The sequence below is a fragment of the Condylostylus longicornis genome, unplaced genomic scaffold, assembly GCF_029603195.1.
Source record: "Condylostylus longicornis isolate FDR11 unplaced genomic scaffold, ASM2960319v2 ptg000010l, whole genome shotgun sequence".
NCBI classification, from domain to species: Eukaryota; Metazoa; Arthropoda; class Insecta; order Diptera; family Dolichopodidae; genus Condylostylus; species Condylostylus longicornis.
In genome coordinates, this window is record NW_026577979.1 from 19,326,376 (window position 1) to 19,346,319 (window position 19,944).

At 25.1% G+C, this 19,944-nt stretch overlaps 3 protein-coding genes across 3 annotated transcripts; 2 read left to right on the forward strand and 1 right to left on the reverse strand.

Annotated features, from left to right (window-relative positions):
• The first annotated feature begins 6,294 nt into the window (after positions 1–6,294).
• LOC129618757 (D-aspartate oxidase) lies at positions 6,295–10,016 on the forward strand. Its single transcript, XM_055533722.1, has 4 exons — positions 6,295–7,083; positions 7,144–7,267; positions 9,078–9,223; positions 9,290–10,016. Exons 1-4 carry the CDS (start codon positions 6,896–6,898, stop codon positions 9,843–9,845), a joined length of 1,014 nt encoding a protein of 337 aa, XP_055389697.1. The 5' UTR covers positions 6,295–6,895; the 3' UTR covers positions 9,846–10,016.
• A 3,079-nt stretch (positions 10,017–13,095) lies between these two features.
• Positions 13,096–14,271, forward strand: LOC129618860 (uncharacterized protein C9orf85 homolog). The gene is made up of 2 exons (XM_055533883.1): positions 13,096–13,206; positions 13,270–14,271. The coding sequence occupies exon 2, from the start codon at positions 13,283–13,285 to the stop codon at positions 13,961–13,963; it is 681 nt and encodes a 226-aa protein (XP_055389858.1). The 5' UTR covers positions 13,096–13,206; positions 13,270–13,282; the 3' UTR covers positions 13,964–14,271.
• Positions 14,272–14,505: 234 nt separating this feature from the next.
• LOC129618861 (uncharacterized) lies at positions 14,506–16,124 on the reverse strand. The gene has a single exon (XM_055533884.1). The coding sequence runs from the start codon at positions 15,986–15,988 to the stop codon at positions 15,329–15,331; it is 660 nt and encodes a 219-aa protein (XP_055389859.1). The 5' UTR covers positions 15,989–16,124; the 3' UTR covers positions 14,506–15,328.
• Positions 16,125–19,944: the final 3,820 nt, after the last annotated feature.

Below are 19,944 nucleotides of genomic sequence, written 5' to 3' on the forward strand. Positions count from 1 at the left end.
AGTTTTTCTATCTGTGTATATACAGAAAGTGAAAATCTATAATTTAAAATTGGAACAATTAATTTAATAATAGTAATAATTCCTCTATCTTAAGGCTAAACTTTACCACTTTTCTATGATAATATTTAAAATTGTTATTATAAAAGTTTAATAAAATTTATTTTCCCATTATTAATTAAGTGTCTTACACAAGCGATAAAACATTTATTTATCACAATGACTTACAATAAAATTTTATGTGGGTATGATAAAAATAAATATGATATACTTTTGAAGGATTTGGCCGGTTTTTCAAAACAAATGGAAAAATAAGGACAATGACCGTATACTTTCTGTTAAAGCGTTGTTGAACTATTTTCTGCTTATTAGCAGCATTTTAATTAATTTTTTTACCATTTTTAATTATATTCCCGCTAATTAATTTAATGAGCCTTTCGTAATTTTATTAAATGTCTCTGAAAACATTAGTAATCTATACTCGTTTTGTAAATAAATTTTTCTTACTGGATAGTTAAATTAAATTCAAAAGATTTTAGCGTGAGATTAATTATATAGAATTAAAATTGCTATTTTCAGAAGCAAAATCGCTTGACTGCTAATTTATTCTTCATCCCTGTATGGTAAAATTCAGATTACCCGAAACGTGTATTATCAGGATGCACGATATTTTTAAGTTATAACCGCTTCTTATGTTTTTATTACTTGAAATGCATAGAACATTTAATCAATTATTTCTTAGAAATCTCAAACTTAATTCTTTAAAATATTTTGTATAATTACGTGAATGTACAAATATACTGGATTGAACTAACTTTTACGTAAAATTAACCTAAAACAAATTTCAAAATAAGCGTCATACGTAAATTGAATGGAAGTTTAAATAATTCATAATTGTAGTCTTATGAAAATTAAAAAAAATTCGCTTTTTAGGTTGCGATTACAGAATTAGGTCAAGTATACTGACATATGATTATTATGTTGTGTGCGTATGTTTATTCATTTCAAGCTTGCAAAATTTTGTTCCTTTAACCTTTAAAGAAAAAATTCAAATTTTTATTTTGAGTGGTGTATTTGAGATTGAGATGAGTAATAAATCAAAATTATTTTAAATGATATAGGAGTAGTTTTTAATATACACCTGTAAAATTATATGCGTTTGTTAATTAGTTAATAAATGTAAGTTCACGTAATAGAGGTTCAGTTATTCACTGAACCTTTAGTTCAATTGCATTATAAGAAAATATATATAGTTAAAATAATAATTATGCAAATTTAATACGAGTACTATAGTTATTTTAATATGAAAAAGGACAGTAGTTAAATATTTAAGGTGTTATTATATAAGTTACTGGTGTATTAATTACAAATTTATTTTACCTATACTGGTATTATAGAGTTGCCATCGCGTTTTATGGTACAAAAATTTATATAGAAACTTGAAGATCGAAATCTGGTTAAATTTTACAAAAATTACTTATTTATGAAAGCCTAATATATTATGTATTAAAAAGTAAATAATAAATAAAGACAAGAATTAGAGTACAATCTTAATTGGAAACTATAAGCAAACTATAATTTTTCATTATCATAAAAAAATTTAAGAGAATTTCGAGAAAATTATCTAACAATTTAAAATTTCTGGATGGTTTTATAAAAATATCTAATAATTTTATTATCACAGGAGAAGAAATTAAAAATTTTAAGATGTAAAACTTTTTAAATCAAGTAACCCTACCATTTTTAAAATTCAACTTTATATATTGATTTATTATTGTAATAATAAAATTTCATTTCCTGATAAAAAAATAAGCAATTTGATTGAATAAACACCTACAAATTACAAATGACTGTTCATTCATAACACCTACATATGTAAATAAAATCAAAGTCTTGTACCTACTCCGAATTCTTTTGCCTATTTATAGTCAATTTTAAGAACGTTTCTTTACCCTATTTATCACATTAACATCACTACAAGAAACTTTTGTAACATCTACACTATTTTATGTAGATCTCTATGGCGCGTGATTCTGATAATTGTTTGATCAATATCGAAAAAATAATTTTTTTGTAATTTAATGCACCTTCAGTTTTGGTTCAAAATATTCAAATGTAATTAACTCAAATCTATACTATGAAATGTGTTTACGTTTCATTGAGAATGTGAAATTTTTCGAACCTCATCCCATAGCCATATATTCCTGGAAATGAATTGTAATGAACCACGGAACCTCATTTTAGAAATTTTAATTGTAAGACAGTCATTTAAATCATTGTAAAACAGAAATGAAAATCAAATAAATTTCAGTTCAAACAATGCACACAAAAAAGATGTTATTTTAGAATAATTTATGTAGATAAGTATGTATGTGTATTAAAATCGTTAAGCAAAAACAAAACAACACTTTATCAATTCTTCAAACTTTCATATGTGAAAATTAATTATTAATTAATTTATAAAATATTTTTAATGCTTTTAATTAACCTTTAATAACTTTATACTCCTTTTTACATCCACATGCATATGAAGTTATGGAAATTTAAACTTTGAATGAGTCTTTTATGTTAATAACGTTTCAATCTCTTAAAATTTCATTTCACTTGCATTCAACTTTCATGTTATTCACAAAAAAAAAAAATAAAATGAACACAAAAAGAAAAACCGAAATTCAGGAATTTAAATATTCTGAAAGTAACAGTAAATATGCGAAATTATTATTACTTACAATAAATATTGCACGTGTTATCGGAACTAAAGTCGGGAGACGTTTAATTTTTCAAAGATCTTCATATATTTTCCAACATTTTACCTCTACAATTTTCTTTTCTTTTAATTTTTTAATTTTCTTATTTTTTTTTTATTAAAGTGGTAACAAAATGTTATTGTTACTGTTGTTGCTGTTAATGTTAGTTATTTATTATTTTTTTTCTTCATTTTTCATTATCTTCTCTTACATGACCGAGAGAAATGGTGTTGCCGTAATACAAACATCATAATAAACAGCATTAAATTATAACATACTTATAACAGTAACCAGTTAATTAATATTGAAAAATTATAAAATGCAACACACTGATGAGAAGAATCAAAAATGTGTTCATATATGTACATAAAATATTGTTGTTGTATTATGAGACATATGAAGAGAATACATAATATAAGTTTGTATAAAATATTTTCATCTCTACATGTGAGTATATAAATTAAATGCGAATTCTTATAGTAAAAATTGTATATGATTAAGGTGACCATACTTTTAATGAGGAAAATATAGGACAGTTTTTAAGTAAGTACTTTTTAAATAAAACTCCTTTTAAAAATTTAACTCAATACAGCAGGACATGTACAAAAGAGGCATTGATTTCTAAATTAAGAAAAGAATTAAATTCGAAACTTAAAAGCAGCTCAGAAAAATGTTTGAGAATGTAAAACTATTTGCTCTAAACTCTAAAGCCAATCACGTTTGTAGGAAAATTTTTGCAATTCTCTTTATTTTTAGTGCAGTTTTTTGTCGTCTCCCTCTCGAAAAGTTAAATAGATTTTAGTGACGAAGTTTTTTTTTTAAACGTCAGTTCAAAAGAAATGTATTATATTTAATAAAATATTAAAATCGGTTCCTCTTATTTTTCATGAATCAACGGCTCATTGATTGATTAAGGGCTCCTTAAGACAAAAGTTAGTTCCACTTTAAATAGTTCAAGTTAAAACTGACAAACCTACGAATCCAGCTTAACATGACCAATTTTTAACATAAGCAATCTTTTAAAAGAAACAATTTTAAAAATATGTGACATATGCAGTGAAAGTGACGATATATGAAAAAAGCATTTTTGTGAAAGGAAATAAATTAATAGTAACAATAACAACAAGAAAATAAAGTATTCTTCTAAAAAATATAGTACATATGGTCGCTGTGTATATAATACATAATTTAGCTGCATCTTTACTTTTAACAGCACATGATAACGTAATATACAGTGTGCTTACAGAAAGAAAGATTAACAACAGAATTAAAAATTAAATTGAATTTTGAATGGTTACTTAAAATCTTTTTCAAAATTTTCAGATTTTTGATAAGCCACTTATCATTTTGCTACATGATATTTTGTTATCGGTATTAATTTTCGTTATAGCATTTTAGGTATCGTGAAAATTATAAACTAACATAATATATGGTTTTCTTTAATTTTAAAAATTATATAATATATAATTTAAAATTGTTTATTGTACGACTACTCACCCAAATATATTTTAGCAAAATCCATGACAAGTGATTAAAATGTTAATAAAGAACCGAATGTAAGCTAAGTGAACTTATGTTTTTAGATTTTTTTTCTGTTTATTAACAATTACGAGTATATACATATATTTTGTTCCATAGAAAGGAAATTTTATTTTGTAAGCATAAAGAATAGAAAATTAAAATGAAATTTAAAAAGAAGACGCTTTATGCTTGCATTAAAAATGTAAGCAACTCACGATTTTAAATTTTTTTTTAATTAAAATAGTTTAAAACTTAAAAAAAAAATAAAAGTTTAACTTAAATTCACTTGCATAGAATTTAATTGAATCGTGCTAAATAAGTTTGTATACTGCCACCGCGTACTTAAAATTGTTTTGGTTAGATATTCTGAATATTGCCTTAAGTATTTGTTTTAATTTCCGTATATATTTAATAATTATATTTTAATATTTTAAAGTGCCGGAATCGCATCTTTACTATACTCAAGCCATTAACCATTGCTCGTGTATTGCACTTAACAAAATCATAACTAACACATATACTCACGTGCTGTTGCTCTTGCGTATTTTTTAGTTATATTTTATTTATTTTATAAGTAATTGTTGCTCTAATTGTTTACTACGTTTTTGAAATAAATTTTTCTATCAAAAGTTTAATATTTGTTTGATGCAAAGAGGTACTCAACTTAAGAAACATTTTAGTTTCCTTTACATATATGTAGTTATGGCATTGTAATTTAAAATTAAGTTCGCTTTATGTCAAATTATTCATAAAAATTTCCTTAGAAACAAAATAGAGTTTATTACGTTATTTTACAACTTTTAAAGTTACTGACGCGGTAGTTTGGGTATGTCAGTAAATTACACTTAGTAACAATGGACAAATATTTCCTAAAATAACTAAAATTACAGGTATACCTAAAAAGTATTATACGAACTTTTAGTATAAAACGAGAAAAAATAGAGTTGATCGTGTCAACTCTGTGATACCCGTACGGATTTCTTATCGAGTATGTGCGAGTAATTATATCATAGCTGACAATTAGACAGACTATGTTTTTAGGTTGCCGTATTACCATATTAATTTATGCCAAATTTCTATACTGCTTTTCAATATTTTATAAGATATGGCCAAGCTACTATTGAAGTTGTACAGCAGCTACTTGTCTTCACGAAATTTCCACAGATTTTATAGTTTCTGAGATATAGTCAAATAACTTTTAAAGTTGTACGGCAGCTACCAGAAGAAGCCAAGAAATTTCAACGACATTTATCAAGCACATTGGTCCTACTAATATATTTTCTTGTGTGAAATTTCGAGATATAGCCAAATAAATTTGGATATTGTATGGCAGGTACCCGAACCTAGTATCGTAAGTACAACGATCATAACCAGTTTAAAGACAATTAATTAACCAACGGACGGACAGATGGACCGACAAAGCTAAAGCGACTCAGAATTCGAAGCTGATCAAAAACATGTACTTGAGTCTATATCTCAGACAAGTATTTCTTAGCGTTACAAACGACAAGACAAATTTAGTATACCCCTCAAACATACATTTGTACAGGTATAAAAAGAATACAGTGTATGCAATATTTTTTATCTGAAAAGTTTTTTTTAATTAATTTTTCAATGTTTAAGAATGTAAGCACAAGTAAAGTAGGAAAAGATTGAATTCTGACATTTTCTAATTAAAAATTTAAAAAAAGTTGGTTTTGTGAGAGATATGTATGATGTTAAAAAGAGCTGTCTATAGATACCATAAGAATACTTGTAAATTCGTCAACTGTGAAATTTTACTCTCTCCTCGGGTTGAGACCTGTATTTCTGCCAGCTGTGGTCAGCACAAAAAAGAATTGACATATAACGGTTTTATTGTTAGCTATTCTACTTAGTCATAGATGTCACTAAATTTCTTAAAAAGAAGAAAATTAAATGACAGTTGTAAAAAGACACTTATCATCTGTTTCACCTGATAGATAAAAAAAAATCCAAAATAAACATAGAATTGTTCGTTCTGGAAATCAAACAGGGGGGAGTTTAATTTTTCGCTGCAATAACATTTCATAAAAATCATTAAAACCGGTGCCATAATATAATCTGAATAAAAATTTTATTTACATACAACTGATAAGGTCAAAGTCTAATGTGTACAATATATACATACATACTTATGTTGTATGTATAAACGTAAATATATTTCTTATCGATGGAACATATTGATTATATAAACACATGCAAGTTTTGTTTTTATAAAATAAAATTTAATAATCTGATTAGATTTGTGAACATTAATATTCTGATAGTGTTAAAGGTAATAAGATTATCGATACTTACATTCGAAGTAAATTTAATTAAGTTTAATTGAACTGAGGAGCACACATGCTGTTGTTGTTATCATTTAAATAAACAGAAAAACACTACATAATATAAAATAAAAGAATAAAAATAAAAAAATCCCAGAATATTTTTGATTTCAATTAAGTATTTGACTAAGAATATAAAATAAATTTAGTTAGTATTAAGTATCTGTTGAAATACGACGGTGTTTATATTTAAAAAATTAAATTAAAAATCGCGGTTAGAAAATTTGGAAAAATAAAGAATTGTTCATTTCATTTAAACTAATTCAAAAATATTAATTCAAAATGCATATCGGTGTAATTGGTTGCGGTATGGTTGGTCTTACGACCGCACTAGAATTACAAAAAGAATTTCGTAATGCACAAATATCGATTGTCGCTGATAAATTTAATGAGGATACTTGTAGCTATGTTGCAGCTGGATTATTTCGACCGAGTACTAGTTTTACTGGTCCAACAAAGGATATAACTTAGTAATAAAATAGAAAAAAAATTAATTAATTAATGATTAAAAAAAATTTTGCTATTATTAGTAAATGGATACAAGATTCCTATGAATATTGGGATAATATTCGGCGTTCATCGGAAGCATCAAAAGCTGGTGTTTGTCAATTATCTGGTTATATATTTTCAAAAGTGAATCCCAGTATAGTAAGGGTGAGAAAAAAATGTTATTTTGGTTCGATTTGTTATTCTATAAGTACCTATAATGAAAAATGATAATTTTACAAAATAATATCAGTATACAATTAAGTAAAGTGTGTTATATGAAAGTTTAAGCATGAATTCATAGAATCAACTACTTTCTGAATTTTAAATTCTAAAATTATAGAAAAAGAATATTATCATAAATTTATTGAAATGAAAAGTGAACAGATGAACTTTCAAAAATAAATTAATATTAATTTGCAAAATAAGAATCCGACCTAATTTTGTAAAATATAAGTAAAAGTTTGTTCAAACAGGAAAAAAATCTAATCGAAAGTTTTCTTTATCAAATTAAAGGTTTTTAAGTGTAATTGAAGCTATTTCTGGTCATTTTCACATAAAGATAATGGGAAGCTTAAAAAAAGTTTGAATATTTAATAAGAAATTTGAAACATGTTGCCATAACTTCAATAATAAAAGATGATATTAAAAAATAAAAATTTGTGCTCTTAAACATTTGCATGGTAACGCAATGATAATTGAAAAGTCTTTTCTAATAAAAAGTAAGAAAAGTGTCATTAACTAGAAATCTAATTCGAAAAGCAATTCACCTTCTGAAATTTGTTATTATCATTTTGATTCTTTACATTTTCTCGTATTTATCAATTCTTTAAAGGAACTTTTAGTTGTTCTACAGTTTTTTTCCACAGTTTGTAAAAAATTTTATTTATGTAAGACTTTAAATGAAGTGTTTTATTAGTAATAGTTTATTTATTTGGAGTTGCAAACTCCAACTGAAAGATTGGAGAAATAAAAGTTAATTGAAAAAAGAGAGAAACTGGCTTAAAAACACTATTTAAAAAATATGTTACTAATCAAATTCGAATTTGTTAAATAATAGACTTCAAAAATTGAATTATTTAATTGCAAAAATGGTTGTGGAAGTGTGTGAGCTTAAGATTGCCAAGAAAATATAAATACCTAGATTAAAATAATAAGTAATGTGTAAAATAGCGGTCTTTGAAAAATAACTAATGTAAATTTTTGTATATGAAACAAATTTTTATTTTTGCAGAGTGTTTTACAAATAACAGTTACTAACCGTATATTCAATGCTTGAAAAAAATAAACAAAAAACTTTTTTTAATCAAAAGAAAGAAAAATCCCCAATATCCTATTCTTGAAATGCGTCCATAAAAGATTAATCCTATTTTTTCACTTTCGTATAAAGTTCGATTACTTAGCTATTACAAAAGTAGACTCATCCCTTAAAATTAATTGTGACATTAGTGGTTATAAAATGAAGACTAAACATACATAACGTGACCCTTTCCTAAAAATTTCCAACTGGGTTGTTGTTCGGTTTCTTAAAATTCAAATAATTCTAAAAATGTTTATTAAAGCTTGTTTAAAATATGCTAAAAAAAAATTCATCTTGTCTGAATATTTGTGCTACAGCTATATGGAAATTTATTAAACTATAAAAAAAAAGTTTTTTTTACTGTAAATAACGAATCAGTTATTTATTTAAAAATAAAGGTCATTAGCCCTTTGAATTTTTATTTGTTCTAAATTGAAACTGTTTCAATTGTGACAAACAAATGCCGAAATTAAATTGTTAACTAGAAAATTAAATCGCTATAATATTTTTTTCATGAAAACTCAATCACTATAATAGAAATTCTTCCCTTTTAAGATTTGTATTTTTAAAACACTTTTCAATTCAAATGTTTCCATCTTATATGTTTGCTTGCATGTTATATTTCATTCTGATCTACTACTGTCATTTTAAAAATAAATACTTTAATATTAATTTCAGAATGAATTTCTTGAAAAAGTTTTACCAATTTATCGTCAAGCTGATGAGCGTGAACTAAGATTATGTCAAGGAGATTGGAAGTACGGATCATTTTTTACGACAATTTTAACGGAATCAAAAATGTTTTTACCATATGCAGCAGATAAGTAAGAAAACAATAATCTTTTCTACAATTAATTGGAATTAAATATGTAAAAATTTCTAATAAATAGATTTATTCAACAAAATGGTAAAATTCATTCCCAGAATATTGAATCATTTTCAAAATTACAAGGAAAATTTGATATTATCGTAAATTGTACTGGCTTAGGTGCTCAAAATTTATGTGAAGATCAACAATTAGTTCCAATACGGGGTCAAATAATTAAAGTTAAAGCCCCTTGGATTAAAATGGCCTTCTATGGAGAAAATGACACTTATATAATACCAGGATTTGAAGGTGTTATATTAGGTGGTTGTCGACAATACGAAAGTTATAAAACTGAAATTTGTCAGTATGATAAAATGTCAATACAAGAAAGATGTTATAATATGTTACCAAGTTTGAAAAAATCTCAATTTATAAGAGATGCATGCGGACTAAGACCACATAAATCTATTGTTCGTGTCGAACCGGAATTTTATGATACAAAAACAAATGGTAAATTGAAAATCGTACATAATTATGGACATGGTGGTTATGGAATTTGTACATCTCCTGGAACAGCCAAATATTCAGTTGAGTTAGTAAAAGATTTACATTCGTCAAGTAATTTAAGCAAATTATGAGTATCTTTAATATTAATATAAGAATATTTGATTTTATTAAATTGAGAATCTTTATATAGAAAACTTATATTCTTTGTCTTCCTTTTCAAAAATATTAATTATTAAATATGTAACAATTGTGTGTTGTATTTCATGCATTAGGTAAAAATATTTAAATAAAATTATGTATATATTTTTATTGTTTATTTCCAACAAGATTGCCTATATATCTGCCTATATACTTGATAATGCTTAATAATTTTGGAAACTATTCCCAAGTTACCATAGACTTACTTTTATTTATAAAGCAATAATTTTTATGATTCAATTTTTTATACTTATGATGTAATTAAATTAAGAACTAGCGCGTATCTTGAAAATTAATTTACTTGCTTCAATTTTATTTTCTCGCTTTATAATATGGTCTTCCTCCTTTTATTTTTAAAATCATGCTCAGTTAAATTTTGCTTTTATAAGACATAATTCACGACATGTTAGATAATTTAACATAGAATTATGCAGACCAAAAAATTAACAGATAAAAATCAGTAGACAAAATTAACATGCTTTTTATTGGCGAAAAACACGCTTACAAACAAATAAAAATATTTATAGAAAATAAAATTTCTTCATTTTGTAGTCAACTTAAAAAGATTTTTAACATTACCTTAGCTAAATTCAAGTCGATGCTTTTAATATTCTTAAAGAAGGGATGGTTTATGTTAAAGAGTACAAAAAGGAATGATTTGCAATTATTTTGCAATTTAGATAAAAGAAGAAACTCAATATTGAATTTAATAAGCGGAATAATTATATTCCCTATACCCACAAAATTTCAAGTTTAAAAGAAATTGAAAGAAGTGTATATCTAGTTAGATATACATATATATATATTGGAAAATTAAATAACCCAAAAAATTTCTACATAATTATGTATGTAATTATAAATAGAAAATTAAAATCAACTGTTTATTTGATTCTTAATAAATTATACTTTGAAAAACAAAATATCTAACAAGTAAGTCTTCGATATCGGATAGGTGCATTCACAAGGTTGTTTCAATATTTTTAGAACATTGCAACCTTAAAAGCTACAAATAGAGTAACTACATTATTTCAAAATTATTCTAAAACAGTAAATCATTTTCGTTAAGGTCACCATAACAACAAACTTAGGACACAGCTTCAGTGGTAATAGAAAAAAAGACTTGTTGGTTAAAGTATGACACCTAAAATTTTTCTAAGAGAATGTAAAAATTATTATTTGTCTAGATAGACATGAGATTTTCAATATTTTTAAACTTCGTTTGCCAATCTAAATAAAAAAGAAAGATTTCTTTTCTATTACGTAATCATGAAATATAATTAAATTTTATTAATTTAACGCTCATATGGTATTAAAAATATAAGAATATGTAAGTTCTCACTTACCTTGATATGCTTCTATCCTTTGTGCAAACGCAACTCAAACTTTTTTCAGATTGACATTTTGAGCCACATATTGAACTTTCACAATATCTGCAACGATTATAGCTAAAAGATGATGTGCATAGAGTGCAAAATGAATCTAAACGATCTGAATCAATTCGGTCTGTTGTATTAGTTGTAGTTGTTGTTGTTGTAATTGTTGCAGTAGTTGATGTTTCAAAATCTGTTGATATATTATCATCTTCAGCACTAAAATCATCAGTTTTTTCATCTTCTTCATCATCATCACGATCGTCTGATGAAAATTCAAAACTAACACTTTCAGAACCCCATTCTCGTTCAGATTTCCGACGATATGAGAAACTATTGCTCATAGGACTTGAACGAAAATTGCCATTTGTATGAGGCGAAAATGTTCTCATATCATATTTACTCGTCATTGACAAATTCTCATTAAAATAGATTATGTTGACGTCATTATATTTATTTAAAAAATTTCCAGAGTATTGCTGATGGTGGTGATGATGACGATGATGATGATGATTTTTTGGATTAGTAGACATTGTCCGATTTGTAATATATCGCTTTTTCTTTGGTCGCGTTGATATTGGTGATGGCGTTAACTTTAATAAATCAAACAAACACAGCTTGATGTCAAACATGCTCTTAACAGATAGACATTTTAATTTTTTCCATTTTGGTTGTTAAATTTTTCATATCTGTAAAATAAAAAGATTTGATAATTTAATATTAATTTATATTCGTGGAAAGTTTATAACAGTTAAGTTAAAGTAAATCATCTTTTATGTCACCTACATTCCCTAGCATAAAATAGTGACATCTTTGGAACGCTTTTTATACTAAATATAAAAAAAGGCTCAAAATGAGGTGAAACAAGTTTACGCTCAAGAGTTGAAAACAAAGTAAACGTATTTTACAATATTTCATTTAATACGACATTGAAATATTCTAGTATTAAACAAAATATGAAACGCTCATACCTTGCATGATTGGGACAGGAGTATAAATCCTGATCTAAACAATTATTTTAATGATGTAATTAATCAACTTATTTTAATTCAAATTTAAAGCATTGAACTCAAAATAATACATAAAGCTACATATTGTGGTAAAATATTTATTTTGTTATTCTTATACATATTATTTCGTTCTTTTCCTTAGTTTAAGTTTTTATATATTGCTATTACGTTATTTTACATGCTTTCAACTCTTTATAATCAATTAATTTTTGAAACTTCATAATCTAGAAGGAATATAACTTTCACATACATTTTATTTATTAATTGTGCTAACATACATGATATTTAATAATAATATTTTGCCTGATAATTCATTTTGCTTACATATTAAATTTTAAATGGCGAGTTTATTATGGTTATATTTAATTAAACTTGCGTATATAATAACAATATCCATCGCGTTAATTTAAATTTTGAAAAGAGAATGAAAATAAAAATTTATATTAATTTTCAGAAATAGGTTAGTGTCCATAAATATTAGTCATACATACTTTTATAATTTATTATTTTGAATTTAAAAATGGGCTTTATTATTTTAATTTTGAGGCATTGGTTTGTGTTTATACTTTTATAACTTGGTAATATTAAATTTGAGAACAAAATGAGAGTTTGAATGTTTTCATATTAATTTTGAGCAACTGGTTTGTGTCTATACTGATTTTCATACTTTTTTTTTTTTTTAAATAAAAACTTTTTAAAAGCTGGCAGTGCCGTGATTTATTATTGTATTCACCACAGATGTCGCATTTGACATATTTGAAAGTATCTTTATACACAACACTTTGACAAAATATTTTTTTGACGTTTAAACTAGAAATATGAAGTTTATAGTTTATAATAAAAAATAATACCTCGTTGTTTTGTTTATATTTTGCTTATTTTACTACATAGTTTATTAAATTACAGTCACTGAAGTAAGTAGTTGAAAAATTTATTGAAAATGTTTTTCAGGATAATGAAATTTAATATTCTGTTAGATAAATAATTAATATGAGTACAAGTAAAGGAAGTACTAAGAGAACTCGCCCTCAAAAATACCAGAATCGTACATCATTTAAAAACACCTTGCATGATAAAAGCGATTTTCAAAAAAAGTTGAACAATTTAAATGTTTGTGAAGTTTGCATCCATTGCAAAGGTGTTATAGAATGGAAAATAAAATATAAAAAATATAAGCCATTAACGCAACCAAAAACATGTATAAAATGCCGACAAAAAACGGTTAAAAAAGCTTATCATGTTATGTGTAGGGAATGTGCGCTATCCTCAAACTGCTGTGCTAAATGCTTGAAAAGTTCTCAAGAAGTTGACATTGTTCCTGCTGAGCCAACTGAAGAAGAGCAACTAAAACTCAAAGCGGAAATGGATAAGTTAATAAAATCCTTACCAGAACGTAAACGTAGATCATTTTTAAGATATATGGCGAAAGGAAAAAAATGTGAAGATGAACTATTGAAAGATGAAAATTGTAAGAGTAGTGAAATTAGTCCAAATGAAAAAGAGGTTGAAAATCGGAAGGATAATAAAAGAATTCCACATAGTCGTGAAGCATTATTAAAAAAAATTGAAGAATTAAAATTTAACGAAGATGAAAATAGTGACGATGATGTTGATAATGAGGATGAGGATGATGATAGTTATGATCTTAGCGATGAAGATGAAGAAGATTAAATTTTTGTTTTATTTAGACGTCATCGTAAAAAAGAATTAAAATGGATTTTTTTTATTACATAGTATCTTTTAAAGGAAAGAACGCTGGCAATTCGATTAAGATTTATGAATTGAAATAGTCCACGTGAGTCCTTCTTTTTTTTCTGTAAAGAATTTAGTTACATCATATTTAAAAGGAAAATAAATTATAGAAACAGCATTTGAAAATTTTGATAATGCTAAACAAAAACTATGTAAAAGGTCATATTGCTAGCAGTCTATTTCTAAATAAAAAATACTTTTTAATATTACAGTACACACACAGTTTAAATATATTTAAATACATTTTTTATTGAATTATGAATAAAAATAGATACTATATACGATTTAAAATGTACTAGACAACAAATTTAATTAATAAACTATAAATTTTAAAATTTTATTGTTATGCAAGAATAATAATGTAAATTTTAATTATTTTTATAAATATTGCATATGTTTAGGCTAGCAAATTTGTTAATTTTTGTTTTTTAATTTTCTTTAAGATTTTAATAAGCAAATACAAAATTTTACTTTAAAAATAATGAATGAGACAAGTATTTCAAAAACAATATATGTGAAAAATTGAAATTTAGCCACGAATGACATTCTTACTTCAATATATTCCTTAAGCTATTTTTTAACTTATACAATGCAAGTTTAAAATTATAGGAACAATTGCTATTCTTTATTTCAAATGTAGACGGTTGAAATTTGATTGTGGATTAATTGCACTAACCGACAGTTACCATTTTGCTAAAGTAATTTGTACATAATATTCAAAGTTTTAATTTTCATTTACTATCACTCGTTTAGACAAAATATTATACATTTTAGACATTCAATATGTAATATGGAACAACGCATTTGGTATCACAACCTTAAAATCAATTGTAATAATTAGCTAGGAAATCTCTGCAGTATAACATTTTTGCCCCAAATTTTCACAAATCATAAAGATCAAAAATATTTCTGATTGAACTTTAAAAACACTATTACATAATTCTTGTCTCAATATGAAATTTAAGTATGTATTTGTTTGGAAATTTTTTAAATTATTCGTTGTACAATAAGTTTAAATATTAATCGGAAATATTTTTATTAAAACATTGACAAACTGCATTATATATATGTAATATAGACAACTAGAATTAAAGTTTCCCTATTTTAGAAAATTTTTAAATTATATAATATTATTGTCATACTTATAGCTCACTTAAACACAGTCTTTCATTGAAATAAAAGGACTTTGTACGCTCTTCCATGTATAAGTACATATGTATAGGTAGTCATTTACGTATCGATTTTTCACAATTTTATTACGTATAAAGAACCTAAAAGGATTAATTATTCATATTCACTTTCAGTTTCATCAGTTTCAGTTTCGTCGACTTCTTCAATTCTTCTTAATTCTTCGATTTTTCTCAATAATGTCTCTTTGGAATGTGGAACACGTCTGACAACAAAAGTTTTTAACTGTTGCTCAGAATTATTTTCACTTGTTGCTGCTAAATTCTCTGCGGCAACTAATTTTTTCGGTGATATAGAACTTTTATAGTCTTTAAAATCATTTTGCTCGTTTTGTTGTTGACCAGATAAATTTTCTAAGCTTTTCTCTGAAGCAGATTCTTTTATAGTTGCTGGTAGAATAATTTTAGTTTTTACCTTTTTGCCTCTACGCATAAAACGTAGAAATTTGTTCCTTTTACGTTCTGGCAAAGTCTTTATTAATTTATCGATTTCTTTCTTAAATTTCTGATGTTCTTTATCTGATGTAACAATGGGGGATGGAATACACTCATCATCTTTGATAATTTCCATACATTTAGCACAAATGTGTTCTTTTACAGCACAGTGATTACATATAGCATGATAAGATTTTTCAACAGTTTTTAATTTACATTTTTCACATGCTTTTGGATTTGCCAAAGGTTTATAACCAGGACTTTTTATGAGATTTTTTATTTTATCCTTACAGTCATGACACACTTCAATTCTTGTATTCATTATTGCTTTTATTAAATTTTCAAACAATAGGCTTATTTGGTATTGAGTGTTTTCCTTTTTCTACTTTTGAATACTTTGAAAATAAAGAAAACTTATAGAAATTTAAAATACTTCATTCTATGAAGTACCCTTTGAATAACAGTATCATGCAAGAACTGTACATTAATGAAAAGAAAATTGACAAATTGATGTGAACAATGCTGTAATGAAAAAATTGACTTTATGATGTATTTTTGTTATTGTTATTTCGACGGTGAAGCATCATTTCGTCGAATTTGTGTACATCATCAGCTGTACGTTATTATTTTTTTATATTATAAAGTTCGAAGATTGTAACAAATTTGACGTTATGTCTGTAACATTAAACAAATAATAAAAATAGAATATCAAAACTTTACAATTTTTACTAAAGTTTTACCTATTCGGTTATAAATTACTTAAATTTAATTTAGCTTGATATTTTTATACACTGCTATAACATATTCTTCTTTAAAGTGAAGATGTTTAGAGGCTATAAGTCACCTATATAAATGTATGCATGTATATAAATTTTTATAATGAATATACCATTAAGATAACGGTCTGTGTATAGACACAAGTATATTATGTTTTTTATCAGTCTAAGTCGATTTAGTCTGTCCGTTTTTCCGCCCGTCACAGTGATAACTCAAAAAATTAATTGAGTTAAGTTTACCAAATTTTAGCAAGTGGTTAATTATACTAAATGCCACTATTAGAGTTGGATGCAATCGAGGCAATTGTTCGGCTAGATGCCATATAACTTCAAAAGCTTTTAGGCTATATCTCAGAAGTTATAGAACCTATATACATAATTGAAATTTCGTATACAAGTGAATATTTTATTACGGATATTATATTTGAAAAAAACACGTTGAAATTATCTCACTCGTAGTGTTGATTGTTAAACAACCTCACAGTCATTCAGTCTGAAATTTTGCCATTATTATTTTCCGTAAAAGATTTTGAAATGTTATAAGATTATGTAGTAACTGCCAAATATGTATAAATTAGCGCTAAAAAACTAACTGGCAATTTTCTATTCTAGTTGTAAATAAAATTTATTTAGTACAATTTAAATTAATTTTTAAAAAAAAGTTATGTGTTCTTTAATATATTTTAAATTTATATTATCATTAGCATTCTTATTATTATTAGAATTGTTGTTTGCGTTTACACATTATCTAGAATCTAGATGAATATTATTATAATTGGTAATATGGTTTAAATATTTTTTCAACATTATATAAAAAAGTATACTAGTTCAGAAAAAATATATCTATAAAAAATAATATTAATGACCCCGTCAGCACATAATTATTAGTAATTAAGTAACGTCTTAATTATTGGCATTATAAACTAATAAAAACTTGATTGGCACTATGGTTTTTGTTTTAATTTATAAAGTTGTAAGATTTTAAATTTAAAACCAATTTATTTTAAAGCATTTTATTAAATTATTTAATAAAATGCTTCAAAAACAATTGTTTTGTCAGTTTAAATGTTCACACCTTTCAAACAAATTTAGCACAAGATAACTAAGTTTTGTTTTACTTGCTTGTTACTTTTGAAAAAAAAAAAATAATTTCTGCTTGGAGCGTAACATCTTTGATTATAATAAATTATTATTTAAATTATGAACGGTCGTTTTTCAATAAGCAACATAATTTGAGTTTTTGTACAACAACGAATTATGTAAAAACGCGACAAAATGCTGAGTTATTAAATAAAGACGGTGAGAAATTTTAAGATGCCATAGAAAAATTAAATATGTAACAATTTTGTAAATAAGAGCAATTTTAACAAATTTAGTTCAGATTTGTATCAGGTTAAAAACTTTAACGACGATGGTATCTAAATACCTTTATATTTTTGTTTTTATTTCTTAATTTAAAAAAAAATAGGACAAATTTTTGTATAAAAAGTGTAATGAACTATGTAAGAAAGAGTTTACCATTTCGTTCGGTTATTATTTCTGATGAGATTAGACAGGAAATATGGCAAAATGACAGACAAAACTTTAGCAATTCACGTGTGTGTGCGAATCTAAAATATTACAAAATTTCGATTATGTAGATTAAAAAAATAGAGAATTTATAGTACATTGGATGCGTAAGGTTAATAATAGTAATTTTGTGCATTACTTGTCTATGTAAGACAGTAATGCACAATTAGATTACGGATTAGTTTTAAATATTAAAAAAATTATTTTAATTTCAACTAAAAATCGTTCACAACGGAGAAAAGAAATTGAAAAGTTTCCTTTGGAATTTAAAAATTTTTTAGACTTCATTTTGGACCATTTCTAACAACTCTGTTAGAAAATTTTTATTCAAAATTAACACAGGTATTAACTTTTTTTTCATCTGGATAGTTTAAAATTTTCTTGTAGTCTACTAGGAGTAGATTAATCTATTGCTGTCATTGTTAGAAGCATTCTTCTGAATAAGTCAAATTTATTGAAAATCTAACTCAAAATACATAATATGTAATAATTGTAATGTAAAAATTAATTTTGAACTGTATAAGTATACAAATGCAAACCCTGGACATATTCGTTTTTTCAAATCACAAAAATGAAGGTTTTCACAACCATATTATCAAAGATAAAATTTGAAATTTTCTTGTTAAATGATTTTTAAAGTATTGCATATGCAAAAAACTTTACTAAATTTACAACTTTTGAAATGATAAATTACGATTTTTCTCTATTCTCGTTTAGCATAATAGCTAGTGATACTCTTTTGGAGTTTCACTTGAATATGTAGTATAAGATAAGCGATTGTTTCCGTATTACATTGCAAGCTTAAACGTTGATAATCCACAATCTTTATGTAATTTGAAAAGAAAACTTCCTGTTGTCCGTTTCTAATTATTGATTATTTTTTCTTTATTATTTAGTGGCCACATTATTCTATATTAAAACTATAATAAATTAAATTTCAAAATATATATGTACATATATATTTTTTATATTAAATTATTTTAGTTTTATAAATTCGGAAATAAATCATTTTATTACTATTATTCTTTCATTATATCCATATTATATATGACAAGATATTATCAAGTTTCATTGTAGTCTACATCAAACTAAAAAGAGAAGAAAGTGTTAAAAATCAAAAATTATCATTTATGTGATTTGTATCCAATTTGCATTAAAAATTGTAACAGTATAGTTTTGAAAGCAATGATTTTATGGTACAAAAATACATGATTGCTGACTAATAATGGCAATCGAATATAAAAATGGAGTTTATAAACAATCAATTGAACAAATAACATTTCCATTAATTTCAGTTAGTGAATACAGAAATGGAAATTTTATGATATAAATAATTTTATTTAACCGTTTGTTGACCAAAGTGTGTTTTTAAGTTTAAAAATTATTTTTAATAATATTGCATTGCAAATTATTTATTTACATATTTTAACTAAAAGCCATTAGTTCTCTAATATTATATTCAAATACAGTTTACTTTGAGAGATTTGTCTTTCAATTCACATATCTTAATCGAGAACTACGGGCAACAGTACCGAATTTTTTAATTAGCTAATCAAAAAGGTTTGTAAAGTTTTTGACACACCAAGAGCTAATTTATATGAGTGTTTTGGCATTTCTTCCAAAAGTTTAAAAGTAAAAAGTAAAAGTAAAAATGGTTGGTACAATAGAGCCCTGAGCCTAATTACTTTTGTTTAATCAATTTACTTTTTAATAAAAAACAACTTTTGTAAAAAGTTTCAAAGTAAAAATAAAAGCAAAATGATTGTAGTTTACTAGAGTTTTAATTCTTGGTGTAGCAGAAAATTTGCAATTTTTTTTGTTTATTTGGTTAAGAAATTGGTTAGTGCAATAGGGGCCAGATGCTAACTTCTCTTAAGTTATATGAAATGTACATGCCTAAGCCTTTTTGTATAGTTAAAACATACTCGTAATA